General features: G+C 58.5%; 1 protein-coding gene across 8 annotated transcripts in view; it reads left to right on the forward strand.

Annotated features, from left to right (window-relative positions):
- The window catches only part of CNTFR (ciliary neurotrophic factor receptor), a 37,863-nt gene extending 19,758 nt beyond the window's left edge, over positions 1 to 18,105 (forward strand). For 6 of the 8 annotated variants that reach the window (XM_069573948.1, XM_069573951.1, XM_069573954.1 and 3 more), the window contains 8 exons: positions 65 to 149; positions 4,788 to 5,021; positions 11,750 to 11,867; positions 12,034 to 12,200; positions 13,241 to 13,404; positions 16,670 to 16,850; positions 17,189 to 17,357; positions 17,452 to 18,105. In XM_069573948.1, coding sequence (XP_069430049.1) covers positions 65 to 149; positions 4,788 to 5,021; positions 11,750 to 11,867; positions 12,034 to 12,200; positions 13,241 to 13,404; positions 16,670 to 16,850; positions 17,189 to 17,357; position 17,452 — 1,119 coding nt within the window. In that variant the 3' untranslated portion in view covers positions 17,453 to 18,105. Of the gene's footprint in view, positions 1 to 61; positions 150 to 4,787; positions 5,022 to 11,749; positions 11,868 to 12,033; positions 12,201 to 13,240; positions 13,405 to 16,669; positions 16,851 to 17,188; positions 17,358 to 17,451 lie in introns of all 8 variants that reach the window. The other 2 variants (XM_069573949.1, XM_069573952.1) reach the window with 1 other exon arrangement.
- The last annotated feature ends 236 nt before the right edge of the window (positions 18,106 to 18,341 follow it).

Below are 18,341 nucleotides of genomic sequence, written 5' to 3' on the forward strand. Positions count from 1 at the left end.
CCCAGGCCGCCGCCGCCTGGGCTGATGTTGTCCCTTTCCCCGCCGCCCACTTTTTTCCCAGCAGATGGCTGCTCCTGTCCCGTGGGCCTGCTGTGCCGTGCTCGCTGCCGCTGCTGCCGTGGTCTACGCCCAGAGACACAGTCCGCAGGGTGAGTGCGGGGTGGGTTGGGGACGAGGGGCGCTCCCAGAGCTGAGCAGGACCCTCTCTGGCATAACTGTATGCACCCACCCAAGAGCCACATACTGCCGTGTGCTGGCATTGTCACACATGAACATGAGTCGTGACTCTGATACACGGGGTGACCCACTGACATTGTCCCATAAGCACAACCCCCCAGTCACTGCTGGGTGGTTTCATGCTGATGGCATCTCTGGCTGAAGATTGTCCGATCCTCTTCCCACTAGTGTGGATACAGGGTACAGGTGGCTTAGATGGTAAAGAATCTGCCTTCCATGCAGGAGACCCGGGTTTGATCCCCGGGTCAGGAAGAGCCCGTGGAGAAAGGCATGGAAACCCATTCCAGTATTCTTACTTGGAGAATTCCAAGGACGAGAGGAGCCTGGTGGGCTACAGTTCACGGGGTCACAAAGAGTTGGACACAACTGAGGACCTACATTGTGGGCGGCTAACTTTTCTATGCTTAAATTCAGGTTAATGACATGATAGCAGAATTCTAGTAATTACCATATATTGATCTAGTTAAAATCAGCCTCTATAATGAAAAATCCTGAGCAAAAATGGATTTTTTCAGATTTCTATTTACCATTTACAATGACATTAATTGTGGGCTGATAAAGAAGAGGACCGGAGAAGGCAATGGCACCCCACTCCAGTACTCTTGCCTGGAAAATCCCATGGACAGACGAGCCTGGTAGACTGCAGTCCATGGAGTCGCTAAGAATCGGACACGACTGAGCAACTTCACTTTCACTTTTCACTTTCATGCATTGGAGAAGGAAATGGCAATCCACTCCAGTATTCTTGCCTGGAGAATCCCAGGGACAGGGGAGCCTGGTGGGCTGCCGTCTATGGTGTCGCACAGAGTCGGACACGATTGAAGCAACTTAGCAGCAGCAGCAGCAGCAGGGGCAGGGCCTGGTGAAGTGGGGTCCCTTCAGGTTTATGGGGGGTGCAGTGGGAGGCACTGGGAGAGACAGTAGATAAGAAAACCCCTCGCTTATCCTAGAAGGTATACTGGGACAGGGATGGTAGCCCCAGAACATGCTGAGGGGATGGGCAGGTGGGAGAAGGCTGGCCCACCAGTGAGCTGGGATGGCTGGAGGGGTCGGGGGGTGCCCAGGCGGGGCCATTGATAGCCTCCCCGATTCCCCGGCCACTTGTCCATGCAAGCTGTGTCCGCCTCACAGGGACACAAACACGCAGAGCGAGACTGCATGGAGCTGCACCCCTGCTGGGAAGGGTGACCACGTGACCCTTAGCCCATCTGCATCTGAGGCAGCACTTCAGGTGGCCACATGAGCCCAAGTTCTGACCTCAAAACTCCTCGAATGAGGCTCCAAGTGTAGGGAGCTCCCCCCTCGGCTGTGTCCTGCCCCCACCTCAGCTGGCCCAGGTAGAAGCCGAGAAGGTGGGGCCCAGGCACATAGCAGGCCCGGATGACTGAGCTCCATGACCCTCAAGGCTGTGGGTTCAAAGAGTTTAGTAGGTCAAGGCTCCTGTGGCCTCTTCCTTGTGAACCCAATGCCGAGGCCCAAAGAGATCCTGGCCTACCTCATGGCTGCTCCCCAGTGGCTAGGGTCTGAAGGCACCACCGGGCCAGCCCATCGAGCCCCACCTGCAGTCGGCATATGCCAGGGGCTCCTGTATTGACCCGACCAGCCCAGACCTGCCGGTGGCCTCTCCCAGTGGCCTGGCCCCTGCCCTGTGTGGGGACATAGGCTGCATCTTTGGGTGTGAGACTGTCCTTGTGCACTGGACTGTGTTCTTGTGTGGGTGAGGCTGTGTCCCTGTTGGAGTGCATTTCTCTGTGTGGTCATATCCTTGTGTGTGACGTGGCCGGTATGTGGCTGTGGCCTGTGAGCAGTTGTGTCCTTGTGGCTGAGACTTTCCGCCCTGCCTGATCGTTTCTCTTTGTGTCTGCTCTCTGTATGTTTGTGTCTCTGTGTGTGAGACCATGCGTCCGTGTGTAACTGTGCCTCTCGCTGACAGTGCCATTCCTCTACACGTATGTCATCACGTCCCTGCCATGGGACAGTGTCCCAGTGTGGCCTTGACCTGTGGACGGTTGTCCCGTGTGTGCGTGCTCTTCTTACGGTGACGGTCCTCATCCTATGTGTGTGGTGATGTGAAGTTGCTTAGGACACCCTGGGCGGGGGACCGTTTCCGGCATGTGGTCCCCAAGTGAGCCTGTGTGCACAGGTGTGAGGGAGCCGTCGGCTCTGTCCCTGTGCGCTCCCCGTGTCCATGACCTCATCCTGTCTCTGTCTCTTATCCTGGCTTCTAACAACCTTTTCACAGCTGATTCCTTCGGAGCATTTGTCACTGCGTCAGGGCCAAGAACCCCATCCTCCCCCTGCGGCTTGATTTAATTTCTGAAATGGACAGCACATCAGGAGGGGCACCCGTGGGGCGGGGGGTGGGGGGAGCTGTCCAGGGACAAAGGATTGAATCACTGCCATCTTTGGGGCTGTGGCGTGGCCGTGTGTGTTGCTGCTGTGGTGTCCCTGTGGCAGTCGTGGCGCCGTGACAGCCGCCTCACGTTCTCCCCTGCCTCTGCGCTGTGGCCTGTGGTGGTCGCCTGTCATTGCGTTGTCATGCTTCTACTCCTGCCCTGCCCTTCCATGGTTGGTTTGTCGTCGTTGTCAGATTGCGTGTTTCCGTTTCCTTTGTGAGGCAGACAGAGTTTCCCTGCCCTGTATTACCCCACTGCCATCACATCTGTTGTGCCGTCGGGTGGGTGTCCTTCTCTTGTGGCTGTTCCTGCCTGGCCCAATATTAGTGAGCCATGCTGGGGCCACGTGAGTTCTGAGCCCCTGTTGGTCAGTGTCGGTGCAGAGCCCTTGGGACCCTAATGACCATGCCCCTCTCCCCCCACTCTTCCTGACCACCCCCCCGCCACGGTCAGTTTTCAGCCTCCTCCTCAGGCAGCTGGATGCAGAATCTCTGCTGGGGGGCGGGGCGGTATGCAGAGAGAGGGGCTTGGCCTGCTTCCTGGAAGCTCCAGGTTTTTGGAAGGGAGGCTGGAGAGGGGCTGGGGGCTAGGGCTGGTGGACTGGGGGCGGCTCTATGGCTTGAGCCCTGGACCCTGGGCCTCTGGTCAGAGGGAGGCCCCCAGTCAATCTCTGCTCTAGCCTCACAGCTGCGGCCTCCAAGGTCCCCCCCACCCCCAGCCGCCACCCTTCCGCCTGTTCATCCTCTGTTCGGCTGGTCCCAGGCCCCACGGACGAGTGGTCAGGGCTGGCGGGGTTTCCTGCTTCCCTCTCCTTTGACAGGGACAGAGAGGCTCAGAGAGGGGCAGAACAGGGCCCTGCAGACACACAGGGATCCTGGCCTGGGGAGGGCCACAGAGGCAGCAACTGGGGACAGATGTTCCAGCCCAGAGAAAAGCAGGGCTGGGGAGGGGTGTGTGAGGGAGGGGAAGGGGGCCGCTCGCAGCATAGGGGGATCCCTACCTCCTGCAGCCCCGGTGGTGTTAACAAGTCTAATTAAGAGGCCACTGGCCCAACTTAATTGGCTCGTTAACAGGAATTGCCTCTGAAAATCCCCCAACTCAGCGGGGTGGCTCTCTGGAGGGGAGACCCAGGGAGTGTTAACGAGGGATCCCGCAGCCCCCCACCCCTCTTGCTCTGCCCCTCCCACCCTCACTACACAGAACTGCAGGTCTGGGGAAGCATCTATCCTTCCAGGCTCGGGGGCGGGATGACGAGGGCAGGCCTGTGTCTCCCCATGCCCTGCTGCTCGGCCATGTCTGGAGGTCAGTGTCCAGGACTTTCTCTGTCTCACTGCCTCCTCACCTCACTCTCCTCTCAACAGTTGCCCCCTCCGCCCTTCCACTCCAGTCTCCTGGGCTCTGTCCATCATGCCTGGGTGGCTGAGGCCAGGGCTGGGCTTTGCTGTGGGCTCTGACAGGCCCCTCCTGAGGGCAGGAGAGGCATGGTCAGAGCTCCCACAGTCCCTGCGCTTCCCCACCCGCACCCGCACCCCATGCAGTTCCTGCCTCACCGCCATGCTGACAGCTGCCAGGAGCTCCCTAGGGCTCCTGTGCCTACTCTTCCTCCTTCTGCTGCCCTGGACCGCTGGGGGACAGGGCCTGGTCGGGGGTTCAGAGTTGTCGGGGAGAGGGAGAAAGGCAGGACACAAAAACAAGGATGGGGAGGATGAAGAGAAGGGCAGAGACAGAGGAAGGAGTTCAAGAGGGGGCCCCTTGGCTCTGCTTGCCTGGCTGGCAGATGTCAGTGACTGGGGCTGGGCCTCGTGGTGGCGGGAGGCTGGGGTTTTGGGGGTCAGGAAAACTTTCAAAAGGACCTGGTGACTGGAGGTGACCTAGGTCTTCTGTCCCAGCACTCTACACAAACTCTCTCTCTCATACACACACACAGCATCGCCCAGTCACACACACAGTCCCCGGACGCACACATCCAAGTTTGGAGACACTCACTTACTTGTGCCCTTGCATGCCAGGAAGGAATTTTGCAGATCCCTTGTCTCCCCAGGACACTCACGCCCTGAGCCTCAGGGCGCCTGCTCTCTCTAGGCTATCATCTGGAAGTGCTGGGCCGGGCTGTGACCTGTGACTTCTGCCTTGTGCCCTCCCCACCCCCTACAGAGACTCCCCATGTGCAGTACGAGCGCCTGGGCTCAGACGTGACTCTGCCGTGTGGGACCGCCAGCTGGGACGCGGCGGTGACGTGGCGGGTGAATGGCACAGACCTGGCCCCTGACCTGCTCAACGGCTCTCAGCTCGTGCTCCGGAGCCTGGAGCTGGGCCACGGCGGCCTCTACGCCTGCTTCCACCGCGACTCCTGGCACCTGCGCCACCAGGTGCTTCTCCATGTGGGCTGTAAGTGTGACTCCCAACCCCTCGTGTGACCCCCGACTTCACTCAGTGGGGGAGTCCGTGAGGCCCAGACCCTTGGCCCAGATCACATCCCCTTCCTGGTGGTGGTGGAGGTCCTGACCCCTGTCCTCTGACCTTGTCTAAGCCTACTGTTCCGACCTCTGAGCCCAGTGTCGCCCCCTGAGTGCAGACCCTTGGCATTTTGCACTGGTATCCACCCTCCACTGGAGGTCTTTGAGACCCAGAAATCCTGTCCCCTATGACAAGATGGGCTCAGGAGGGCTGGCAGGGCACTGCCCATGTGGGGCCTGGTGGGAGGAATCCTAGGTCACAGCTCCGAGCTGGGTTGGCCTTGTTCCAGTGCATGCTCTCCCCGGGGCTGGCTGCGAGGGCCTTGGGGGAGAAAATGGGATATCTGGTGATGCTGGGAGAGGTGTGGACAGTCTAGGAGGCCCCAGGGAAGAAGGAAGGCTTCCTGGAATGGGAGGCACGTGGAGACTTGGGGAATTTGGAAGATACATTGAAAAAGTTCTTTCTGGCTGAGAGCTGAATGTCATCATAGTCCTCAGAGGCTGAAAGGGCCTGGGAAGGCCACTTGGGTTGGTGTAAATGGCAGAAGGGAGCTGAAGGAGGGGAGGAACATGATCAGGGTCATGTTGTTAAAAGATCTTTCTCACTATGCTGCAGGGCTGGCAGGTGGGTGGGCAAAGCAAGGGGCAGGAAGGAGGCTGTTGCTGGGATGCAAGAGAGTGGAGGAAGACCTGGGACTGGAACATGGGGTTGGGAAGCTGAGAAGAATGATTTTGCCTCCAGGAGTCGCTGATGGATCAGAGGTAGGGAGAGTGGACAGTGGGAAGAGTCAAGACAGCTGGTAGGACCGATTGCTGCAACGGAGACAAGATGCAGGGGTCAGCTGGAGGAGGAGGCAGTGTGTTCTGTTCATGCGGTGTCTCAGTTTGGCTTTCCCTGGAATCAGAACCCAAGATGATAGTTCACAGGCAAGTAGTTTATTTGGCAGGTGACAGAAACATCATTAGGGCATGGGAGAAATGATAGAGAAAAGGAAGTGATGTTATCCAATAAAGAGGGAGTTACTTAGCCATTGCTTCTGGGTGGCTGGAGCCCACCCTGCTGGGGGAGCTCTAGGAGCTGAGGAGGCAGGGCAAGTGCCTTGGAGTTCTCCTGCCTGAGGGCTGAGGAGCCTGGATGCTTACACACTAAGGAGAGGGGGCAGGGGCGGGGAGGCTTTCATTCCCCAGCACTTTTGGCCTGATGCCCCGGCAGGCAATGCAGGTTTTGGTGGCCAAAGAAAGCTCTTAGGCAAATAACTGCAGAGGCGGTCAGCGGGTACGGGTGAGGGATCTGCGGCACCATCTGCTGTAGATGTTGGGTTTTGGTCCCTGGGGGACAACCAGGAGTAGATGGCTGGTAGCCAATGGATCTGAGGTTCTGGGACTCAGGGAGAGGCCTGTGCTGGAGATGGGAATTGAGAAGGGGGTGGTTGTCAGCATTAATTCTTTGGGAGGGGATGAGATGGTCAAGGGTGAGACTGTGGGATGAAGAGAGAAGATGACCCAGGACCGAGCCCTGAAGACCATCGCCGTAAAAGGGGTTGATCGAAGGAAATGAGCCACGAAAAGAGATGAGAGATCAGAAGGAGCCCGGCAGGAAGGGAGAAGGGGGAGCAAGTGAGTGCGATTCAGAAGTGGTGTTAGGAAGCTCGGGAGGAGGAGGTTATCAGTGTTGCTGAGGGTCAGCTGGGCAGGTCCTTGGTGCTCAGCTGGAGGCATCAACTGACAGAATAAATACTCCGAACATAATTTCATTTCTTTTCTCCTTGAGCCAAGGATTCAGGCTTCTCTAGCCTCATCCCATTTGGGCAATATACCCCACTCTGCTTACTCCCTCGGAGCTGCCGATCTACCAAGGGGAAGAAATGCTTGAGGGGCCTGAGAGCGGGTCCTTGCCCCATTGTCAGGCGATAGATGTGGACAACCGTGGGAAATGTTAGGCTGAAGGGTTGCTCAGCATCCTCCACAAAAACACTGACCCATCTGTGGGGCCAGAGGAGAGGGGAAAGTATGTTTTGGTAGGGATGTTCCTTTCCCCACAGAAAAGCCTTTTTACATGTTTAAACTGGAGAGACGGCAGTCATAACAAAACATCTTAGTCGCAAGCCCAGGGTGGAGTGACTCCTGCCCACTGGAGTCTTCCCTGGCCCACCACAGGGTGCACCAGAAGTGGACCCCGCAGCCTAGCCCTGGGCCCTCATGTGGGGAAAGAGGCCACATGCTGAGTGGCATGCAAGAAAGGTGAGGCCAACTTGGCACAAGTCACCCACACCCGTGTCTTATCAGCTTGAGCCCCAGAAGGCTTCTGATGGACAAAGCTGGCTGTGATGGCCAGGCCTGGGTGACTCCGGCCCTCATTCCCAGTTACTTGATTTTCTTTGAGAGGTCACTGAAGGGAGATTGGGTCTAGAAGTAATTCCGGTAGCCATGCCCACAGGCCATGCCCACAGCTGCTCTTTGTGACCAGAGCCCAGACTTTTTATATATAGCGCTGACCACTCTTCAGGCCCTGCCTGTCAGAGGGGTGCTGGCCGTGAATTGGCTGTAGCATTAGTTATCAGGTACTTATCTCACATTGCCTTGTTTCCTTCTAGGGTTGGTCAGAGGAACATGGGACATTAATCATGATCGTTTCAGTCACTTTATATTAGTAACAAGAGACCGGGTTTGGCAACATTCAATATCAAATTATCCTTCTCACCAGCTCTCAGAGAACAGGACAGAGTTACCCCTGATTTGTGGGCCATTCAGACTAAAAATTATTTAATATTTATCTTAAACATGTAAGATTTTTGTGTCTCTATTTCCAAGGGAACCTGATCATAAAAATATTTTGTTGTAAGTCCCCTTAACCAGGCTGATCCCTGAACTGCTTCCTCTTGACCCACCTTTCTGCCCTCAGGCAGATGATCACACCCCCTTCTAAAGAGGCCCCTACCCAAGGTGATGAAAGGACACCCCCCCACCAACACACACATTAGGAAACAGGATCACAAGGTTCCTTTTAGTAGCATCCTTTTGTTTCCCTAGACACTGCTAATTCCATGTCATTCTGATTTTAGGCTGAAATAAATCAGGGACTGACTAATTTTAAATAGACAGTTCCTTGTCCAGTTTTAAAATATTCGTGTTTGATTGGTCAAGACAGGAACTCTAGTCCCCCTCGGTTCAGCATCGCTTCCTCCTCAGCTCTGTTTGCTGGGAAGGAAAGAGCAGTGCATGGTTGAAGAAGTTGGGGAGAGAAAAGATGGGTGGAAGGTGGGCATTTGGGAGTCCAGAAGAGATGTCACGAGATAAGGTTAGGATGGGCCACGGGCCCTGAATGCCCAGGCAAGAGGAGGAGTAGTAGTGTGGGTGCGGCCCGGGAGGGCGGGAGCTGGAAGGGTCACCCCGCCCTGCCTGGCCTGATCTGGCCTGGCCAGGGGCGTGGGCAGCCTGCCCCTCCTCCTCTCTAAGCCGTTGGGCAGGCCTCATGCGTGCCGGGGGCTCCAGCCCAGGCGGGCTGGCGAGATGAGAGGAAAAACATGCGGTTTGGTGGGCTGGACATGGAAAAACAAGCCAATTAGGAGGAAAACAAACAAACCCTGGGCCAGCGAGGGTACACGCACGCATGCACACGCACACGCGGCCCCGCGTGGGGCGCTAGGACGCCCTGCTGCAGGCTGATGCTGTCGTTTGGGCATCTCAGGAGCCCCCACAGGGGCGACTCAGGAAGTCTGGGCACCCCGGAGCGTGTGTGTCTGTGATAACGTGACACGCGTGCGCACGGGCTTCGGCTCACACACATGCTCTCACACGGTGTGTTCTGCTAAATGTGTGAACACACTGGGCACCTTCCCACACCCACGGTTTGAAAAACACCTTCAGGCTTCAGGTCTGTCTCACACACAGCGTCGCAGGTCCGTGGTCTTCTATCACTGTCTCACACACAACAGCGCATTTACATGCCTCTGTACAGAGGACCTCGGCCACGCGGCCTCAGACGTGTGAACAGTCCCCACATCGCACAGCCTTACCCCGAGTCCCACACAAACACAGTCATCCGGCCACACACGTCCAGTTGCGGTGACACAGCTGCCCGGACTCCCAGTCACACACAGGAAGCCCATCAGAGTTCCACACGCCGCCTCACAACTGCAGCCTCTCAGAAACAGCTTCTCCCCTGACGTGCAGCACACTCACAACAGGCCTCCTAATTGCACACTGTCCCACAGCCTCACACTTGGTCTCTCACAGCACCCCACCTCCACCCACCCAGCCCCTCAGCTGGGCTCCAGCTGCAGCGAGTCACTCCTTTTCTTCCTTTTCTCTGTTTTTCTTTCCTCCTTTTCCCTCTGAGAAACCTGGTCCCTGTCAGGAAACCCAAGCCCTTCCCTACTCAGGGCCCAGGGCCAGGCAGGAGTAGCCAGATGACAGACAAAGCCCTGCCCCCTACCACCGCCCCCCATGACCTGCCCAGTCAACCAGTCAGAGAGGGGAACTGGTTTGAGGGGGAGGTTTGAGAGGAGGCTCATCTGAGGGGGGAGGATGGTCAGAGGGGAACGGAGGGAGCTGGTCAATGGGGAGGCGAGTCTGTCTCTGCTCTGCCCTCCAGAGTCCCAGGTGGCAGGGAGCTGACTCTGCAGGCTTCAGTCCTCACCCCCCAGCGCCCTCTCCTTTGAAGCCTGGGCTAAGGGAGGGTGGGGCGGGGTGCGGAGGGGAGTGGAGGCTTCTCAGCCGACCTCGGAATGTCCTTTCCTCCTGGGGTGACTGCCAGCTCTGGCCTGGCCCACAGGTCCCCACAAGGCACTTCCTGTGTCCTTGGCCGCCCCCCCCACCCCACCCCCATGCCTCTGTGCCCCTGGGCAGATAGGCAAGGGATATGTGAGGCACACAGGATGAACACAGGACAGACACAAGATGAACTCAGGGCCAGGAAGGCTTCCCAGGGGAGACAGACCGCAGCGGGCAGCAGGCAGGTTGCCCGTTGTGCAGGCTCCACTGGCCCCCAACTCTCCCTGCAGGCCTGGGGCTGGAGACATCTCAGCCCACACCGTCGCCCACTCTGCCTGCTACACACGAGCTGCTGTCGTGCCCCTCTGACCCCCTCATCACTCCTGATCTGCTGTCATGCCTATCTGACCCCCTCATCACTCCTGAGCTGGCCTCATGCCCCTCTGACACCCCTCATTGCTCTTGAGTTCCTCTAATGTCCTTCTGACCCCCTCATCACTCCTGGGCTCCCCTCGTGCCCCTCTGGCCCCCTTATCAGTCCTGAGCTCCCCTCACGCCCCTCTGGCCCCCTCATCAGTCCTGAGCTCCCCTCGTGCCCGTCTGACACCCTCATCACTCCTGCTGCAGAGCTGGATCGCTCCCTGGGGGTCTGAGCACATACATAAACCTCACACATACTGGGCATGAACATGAAATCACATAGAGTCACTCACAATCACGTGCACCCTGGATGAGAGCCCACAGTTCGCCGTGTATCACCACAGCCACTCAGCAGGCGTAGACATGCCCTCCCCTTCACCATCCCTGGCTTCTTGAGCTGCCCCCTCCCGCTTCCTGTCCACCTGTCAGGCAGGGGGCGGGGTGGGAGGGCACAGAAGGGAGGTGTCAGTATCCCCGGAGCTGTGGACGGACATTCCTTGCCTGGGTCAGATCACAGAAACTGCCTCCTTCCAGGAACCTGAGCCGGCTGTCCTCACGCCTTACCCAACACCCGAGGGTGGGACAGCTGGGCTGAGCGCTCACAGCAGCAAAAAGAGTGGTTAGGACGCAGGGAGGACTTCCCAAGTACATAGGTGTGGTCATGCCAGTGGGTATTCCCATCCTGCTGCTTGGCACTGGCTCGAGCTTGCTGTGTGACCCCAGGCATGTCCCCAGCCCTCTCTGGCCCTCTGCGGTCCCCAGAGTAAGGCAGCTGCTGACTGTATAACGGGCTTCTTAAAGGGTCTGATGGAGAAGCTGGGAACTGGGGCTGGGGTGAGTACACGCCAACGGAACAACACACACACACAGTCACACGTGTAGGCATGTGGTGTGAGCTGCATATACAGACCCTCCTACATACATTCCCACATTCCATCACACGTCACTCACTCACATCACACACACACATGTAACACATACACGAGTGTGAACAGTGCTGTCGTTTGTGTGGAGCCCCCAGGGCTGTCTTGTGCCCTTCTTCTCTCCTGAGGGGAAGCCTGGAATGTGTCTTCGGCCGGGAGTGCACCCTGATCACCCCAGCAACCAGAGGACCCGGTGGAGACCCCCACCCTTGACCTCTGTTGCAATCTCCCTCTGGAGATGGACGCAAGGTGGCAGGAGACGTGGGGCTGGGGCCAGTTCCCCCAGACATCACCTCCGTCCCGTGATTGATGAGCTGAGGCCCGCAGCCCCCTGCTCCCCATGGTTCCCGCCTCCATTGAGCAGGTGGAGGGGGGCTCCCTCTCCATACAGCCCTTGTTTTTCTTTAATTAAACATCTGGCTCTCTGTGGCCTGGGAAGCCTCAGACCCTCGCTGACAGCACTTCCCACCCCCACCTCTGGCATTGCTGTTGGGTTGATGAGGGAGAGCTGGGGTTTTGGGGCCCACCTGTCCCCACACTTGCACGAGGGCCCGGGGGGCTCAGGAACGCCCTGACCGTGCTGTCCTCACCCCTCCCCCCCCAGTGCCGCCGCGGGAGCCTGTGCTCAGCTGCCGCTCCAACACTTATCCCAAGGGCTTCTACTGCAGCTGGCATCTGCCCACTCCCACCTACATCCCCAACACCTTCAATGTGACTGTGCTGTGAGTAGACACACCCAGGACCCGGTTCAACCCTGACCTCTCCCGGGCCCCCTCCATGCCCTCCATCCACACCCTGTAGCCCAGCCTTGGGCTCGACCTTCTCCCAGCCTCCACCCTGCCCGATCCTTGAGGTTGGTGATGATGCCTGGTTTTCACCCCTCCTCAGGCACGGCTCCAAAATAATGGTCTGTGAGAAGGACCCGGCCGTCAAGAACCGTTGCCACATCCGCTACATGCACCTGTTCTCCACCGTCAAGTACAAGGTCTCGATAAGTGTCAGCAATGCCCTGGGCCACAATGCCACAGCCATCACCTTTGATGAGTTCACCATCGGTGCGTGGGGACTGCGGGGAGGGAGGGGCTCCCTGCTGCATCCTGCAGCGGGAGTGTGTAAGTGGATGTTTGCCGGAAGTGTGTATGAGCACACGTGGGGATGTTCACGAGTGTCTGCCCAGGTGTGTGTGGAATGTATAACATGTACATCCACGCATGGCATGTACACACCTGTGAACATTTGAGTGGATGCCCTTTACCTGCTGGGGCCGAGAGGCCTCTCCAGCAGCTCTTCTCATCTCTCTGGCTCCCAGAGCATGCAGGAGGGGGAGGGGGGCAGGCTGGGCCAGACCCTTGTGCAGCTGCAGCCTCCAATCCACCGCCCCCCCCAACCACGCTAATGGCTTCCTTACGGCCTGTGATGAATGAGGTGTCAGAATAGGAGACAGGGCTGGGACAGAGACCGCCCTCCTCCCAGCCTCCATCCCAACCAGACCCCCTGCCTGCCCCTGTCCCATCCCAGCCAGACCCTCTGCCTCCGCCCACACCCCCACCATGGCTGGGTCCTCCGCCAGACTCTACATGACCTCAGCCCTTAGCTGCTTCCATCAGATCCTCAGCCCACTTCCAACCCAGATCTGCAACACCTGTGAACTGTCTTTTAACCTTGACCCGCAGAGCAGCTTCAAGCCCAGACTCTTCCAAGGGAGGCCGTGTCTCAGTTGGGAACTGGAAAAGTTGAGGTGGAAAGCCAGGCTTGGGGGTAGTATATGATGCTGGTACAGGAGTGGGTGATCCAGGTGATGATGAGGGTCATGATAGAGCATGACACCGGCTTAGTCATTGGGATGCTGGTCATCATGAGGATGGGGTTGGGATGAAATTTATGATGTTGATATCATGAGCTGGTGACAGTGACTGGTGACAGTCATTGGTGATGACAGGGATGTGAAAGGTGGGAGGAATGAAATGGTTGTTAACAGTAGTTGCCAAAGCTGACAACAGAGGAGACCAATGATTATCGATGTGCACTGGTTGTCATGGTGACTGGGGTTGTTCCAAGAGATCAGTGTGGCACCAAAGCTGTGTTTCCTAAACAGTGAAGCCTGACCCTCCGGAAAACGTGGTAGCCCGGCCAGTGCCCAGCAACCCGCGCCGGCTAGAGGTGACGTGGCAGACCCCGTCGACCTGGCCCGACCCCGAGTCCTTTCCTCTCAAGTTCTTTCTGCGCTATCGACCCCTCATCCTGGACCAGTGGCAGCATGTGAGTGCCCTGCCTGGATCCCAAGAGCCGGAATCAGAGCCACATGGCATGGGAGTCCTTGCTGCTGGCTGTTCCAGTGGGAAGCCTGAGAGCAGTCGGAGAGGCTTTCTGGGGTGGAGGGTGGGCCTGGAAGGATGGATGGAGCTGAGGGGGGGCATCCTGATTGACCGCCATTAGGACAGTCAAACACGCCTGTCTATGTGACTCCCCGGGATAGTGGAGAGAGATGCTGGGGGCAGATGGTGGCAGTGTTTCCCTTTTCCTGTCTCTGGCTTCAGCCCTGATCAGACTTCTCTCCTACACTCTGGACCAGGCTCTGGGCCTGGACCCAAGGGACAGGATGGTCCCTGTCCTCACAGATGGGCTCCAGGGGTCAGAATCAGGCAGTAGAGTCAAGCTCAACCCAAGGTGTGAGTTCAGGCCATGACTAGTGTCATGGCTCCAGAGTCAAGCCTCAGTTAGGTGTCAGCCTTAAGTCATGGGTCAGAAGGTGATTTGGGCCAGGAAGCAAGCCGTGGACAGGGGCAGCACGGGGTCAGGCTATTGTCTGGAATGCTGATCAAGCTATGAGAGAGAGCTCTGGGGATCTGCCAAGGGTTCGGGGCAGACTGGAGTTTCTCTCTCCTTGAGAGCCTGGGGTTGTGGGTGCTGTCTGAGGGCTGGAAGTCTGAAGGCAAGGACTGGGGCTGGGAGGATGCTCCCTGGGGCAACCCAGGCTGGCTCTCAGGGTCACCCTGTACCCCCACCACGTCTACCTGGTTCCAGCCCCATCTCCTCATGCCCCCATCCCAGCTGGCCGTTAAAGTTTGTAATTCAATTCCAGGGCGCCTGTCCTCATTGCAGGCCTGGCCCCCACAAGGCTGCTCATATGCTCATATGTTCTCTGACAGAGTCCGGAGTCCCTCCTGCCTGGCCAGCTGCCCGCGACTAATGCATTGCTAATAACCAGGGTCTAGTTTCACAAGCCCCCCACCCCTGCTAACGAGCTACAGGCAGCAGCCCTGCGCGTCGCAGCACACACGCCTTGCCGTGGACCTGGCACACTGCCCACCACACACACACGGGAACATGCACACATACACGTGGTCCCAGCAGGAACCATGCTTTCACCATGCATGTGACTAACATGCTAAGGCCACGCACTGGCCTGCACCATGGGCAGAACTGACTCCCACGCTGACATGTGCAGAGCAGAGTATATGAGTTACATGGCAAGGACACGTGTGGCCTGTGGCCCATGTTAGCCCTGTTCCGTGTCACGTCAGCATGGTGCTTGGCTAGATGTATGGTTCTTTTGAACTTGAGTTTTGCTCTGAACAGCATTGACTGTCCCCAGTCCTTAGTCTTGGGGAGAGGCAGGTGTATGATGGGGAGGGGCAAGCAGAGAAAAACATCACTTGGCTTTTCAGGAGGAAGTGAGAGATACAGGCCAGGAATCGCACAAGAATGGGTGCCCTGAGGTCTGGCAGGGGCTCTCTAAATGGACCGGGGAGGTGAGCGTGGGTTCCCTGCATCTTTAGGCCCTGGGCCTCACTCAACAGGAAGGCCGGAGGGCATGTGGCCACAGGCTGGAGGGAGGCCTCCTAGTGAAGGCAGATGCCAGCAACTCGGGAATTCCTGCCACTTGTGGAGCCATTCTCTGAAGGTGGTGGATTAAGGGATCAGTGACAACCTGACTAGAAGGGCCCACGCCTAGGAGACATGGCTTCCTGGAGAGCCATGGGCTTATAGCACATCACTAGAGGTGTGGTGGGTTGCCCACCCTAGGCCTGCCAGTGAGGTGGTCATTTGAACTGCTCCCCATGGTTCTCTCCATGTGGGGAAAGATCTGGGGGACAAATCAAAGCAGGGGGCCTGAGGGTGGAATCCTGGCGAGGGGGAGAAGGAGCTGAATGAGCTGGGTCTACTTAGCAGAGGGAGTCTGCAGAGCCAGAGGGGACCAGAGGTGGAACTGGTCAAGGGCTAGAGTAGGACTCACTGAGCCCAGGTCTGGGTCCCAAATGTCTTCCATACTGACTCTGGTTCTACCCACACCTCCTACCTGAGGCCCACGGACCCTGGAGGGGTTGGGAGGCCTTCCCGCCCCACTTGGACCCAGCTACACACACATACACACACACACTTGTACTCTCAGGCTCTCAGCCTTCCCCCCCACTTGGACCCAGCTACATACACACACACACACACACACTCTTGTACTCACAGGCTGTCAGGTCAGGTAGCCCAGACCCTGGCTTGCTGGGAGAAGACTGGAATGGGGACCAAAAAAGCCCTGAAGCCAGACGTGGCCCAGAGTGGCCCCTCCTCCGCCCCTGCCGGCTGCCCCTGTTTACGAGGCGGCTTAATGAGGCAGCGGGTGCCGTTGAGATGAACCAGAGCCCAGCCTGGGCCTGGGAGGGGCGCCGGACAGGCAGGCCAGCCTGGAGGGTGGGGGAGACCAGCGTGATGGGGCTGTCCAGGCGGGGGCGGGGTAGCGATGCCTCCAGGAGGAAATGGAGCAGCTGTCCCTCTGCCCCGGAACCGCCCCCCACCCCTTTTCCGCCTCAGGCTGGAGGCCTCCCTGAGGGAGAGACCCAGCTGGGGCCAGGCTGATGGGTGCGCTGGGCATCTGGGAACCCGGGCTCCGAGTTGGAACCCGTGATAATGACAGAGCTGGCTGAAGTCTGCTTGGCCCTCGCCCTGTGCCTGCGTCCTTATTACAACCCTGTGAGGGAGATCGTTAATGCCATTTTACAGATGAGGACTGCAAGGCAAGTGGAAGTTAAGTAAGTTACCTAGCGAGGAGGGGATGGATGGAGCTGAAATCTGGGCTCGGACAGCCCAGCTCCAAGTCTGTGCGTGTGGCTTTCCCGCTAAACAGCTTCTTCATGGGGGAGGAAGAGGGCAGCACCGCACTAACCCTCTCTCACCCCAACCTCGTGTTGCCTCCTGCTGGGACCGAGGTCAGGGGCTTGTGAGAGAGCTGGAGACAGTCCTGCTGACTCTCCCCTCAGGGTGTGGGTGCTTTCTGTCTCCTTAAAGATCTCCCTTAGGACTGTCTCCGCTCCCTGGTGGAGGGTCTCCTCCTGAGGTGTCTTTCCTCTCCCCTAGGGGTGTTCTCAGTAGCCCCTCCCTCCCCCAGGGAAGTCCTCATGCCCTTCAGGGGTATGTTCACTCCTCTCCCCTCCCCAAAGCATCCTCCTGTCTCCCGGGGGTGCCTCACTCTCCTGACCTCCAGGGTCCACCGTCCCTCTCCCCGCCCCTCTCCGTGGTGGTCTGGCTGCAGGTGGAGCTGTCAGACGGCACAGCACACACCATCACAGATGCCTACGCTGGCAAGGAGTACATCATCCAGGTGGCGGCCAAGGACAACGAGATTGGGACGTGGAGCGACTGGAGCGTGGCTGCCCACGCCACGCCCTGGACGGAGGAGCCACGACACCTGACCACTGAGGCCCAGGCCCCCGGTGAGCCTCCCCTCACCTCGTGCTGCCTCCTGTCCTCCTGGGACTTGGAGCGTCTGCCCTAGGGCTCTCTGAACCCTGTGTGGCTGCCACACTCCCCTTGGTCTATCCAACCCCTGCTGTTCCTTGTCCTTGCTGTTTGGAGATTCTCAGCAGGGGCCACTGGATGGAGGGGTCATCTGTGTGCCTGGGGGAAGCAGTAAGGACCTGCCTGATGGGTGAGGCTGGAGGCAGCACTGGTCTGACACAGGAGGCAGAAGCCATGTCTCCTGGACCCCCAGATCCAGGGGGAACCCCAGCCCTGGCCAAGCCCTTCCCTGAGTTTCCTCCATGTTCCCCAGAGACCACGACCAGCACCACCAGCTCACTGGCACCCCCGCCCACCACGAAGATCTGTGACCCCGGGGAGCTGGGCAGCGGCGGGGCAACCTCGGCGCCCTCCTTCGTCAGTGTCCCTGTTACTCTGGCCCTGGCTGCCGCTGCCACCACTGCCAGCAGTCTCCTGATCTGGTGAGTGGAGTGAGGCTGGGCGGCAGAGAGGAGCCTGAGGGGACCCCCGGGCCAGCCGCTTCCCTTATGGCCTCCTGCCCTGTTCGCCCCCCAGAGCCCGGCATCCTGTGAGGACACGCCAGCGCACCTGCAGAGGAGCAGGAGGCCGGAGCTGAGCCCGAAGACCCCGGTTTCTATTTTGCACACGGGCAGGAGAGCCTTCTGCATTCTCTTCAGACACAATTTGTAGAGACCCCGGCAGGCCCGGGCCTGCCGTCCCTCCCCTGGCCCCACCACCCCATGCCGGCCCACCTCCCTCCCTCACGGGAGGGGGCCATGCAGCTAACCCACCACCAAAGACCCCACCACTCGCCCCTATCCTGCCCCCCTGGGGCTGGACCCTCCAACGCCAGCGACTCCCAGGAGCCCTTGGGGGGGCCTGAGGGGAGCCCCTCACATCCAGTCTCTCCTCCTGTCCCCCCCTCCTGTCTGTCCCAGGGTCTCTGTTGCCACCATCAGATTATAAGCTCCTGATGCTGGGGGGGCCCAGCCATCCCCTTCCCCCCAGCGCCCACACTTTTCAGTCCCCCACCTCTGCACCTGTTTTTGTACGACCCTCTACTTTTCTTGCTCCCACCCCACAGTATTTAATGCCCTGTCAGTCCCTTCTAGTCTGACTCAATGGTAACTTGCTGTATTTGAATTTTTTATAGATGTATATACAGGGGTGGGGGTGGGGGGGTTCTCATTAAACGTCACCATTTCATGAGTCCTTGGAACAGACCCGCTTTGGGAAGGTAACCCTCACCCCAGGACCCCTCCCCTTCCAGGCCTGGAAGAGGGAAGAGGTGGGGAGGGGCAGGTCAGCTCCCAGGAGGAGGTGTCTGGGGTCGGGGCTTTCTGCTTCTGGTGGGGAGGGAGCACTCCCTGGAGGTCACGGGCGGAGTTGTGGGGAATGAAAGGTCCCAGCTGGCAAGGCAGCTCTCACCTGGGAATGTCCTGACA

The sequence above is a fragment of the Ovis canadensis genome, chromosome 2 (genome assembly GCF_042477335.2).
Source record: "Ovis canadensis isolate MfBH-ARS-UI-01 breed Bighorn chromosome 2, ARS-UI_OviCan_v2, whole genome shotgun sequence".
In the NCBI taxonomy this organism is placed as follows: domain Eukaryota; kingdom Metazoa; phylum Chordata; class Mammalia; order Artiodactyla; family Bovidae; genus Ovis; species Ovis canadensis.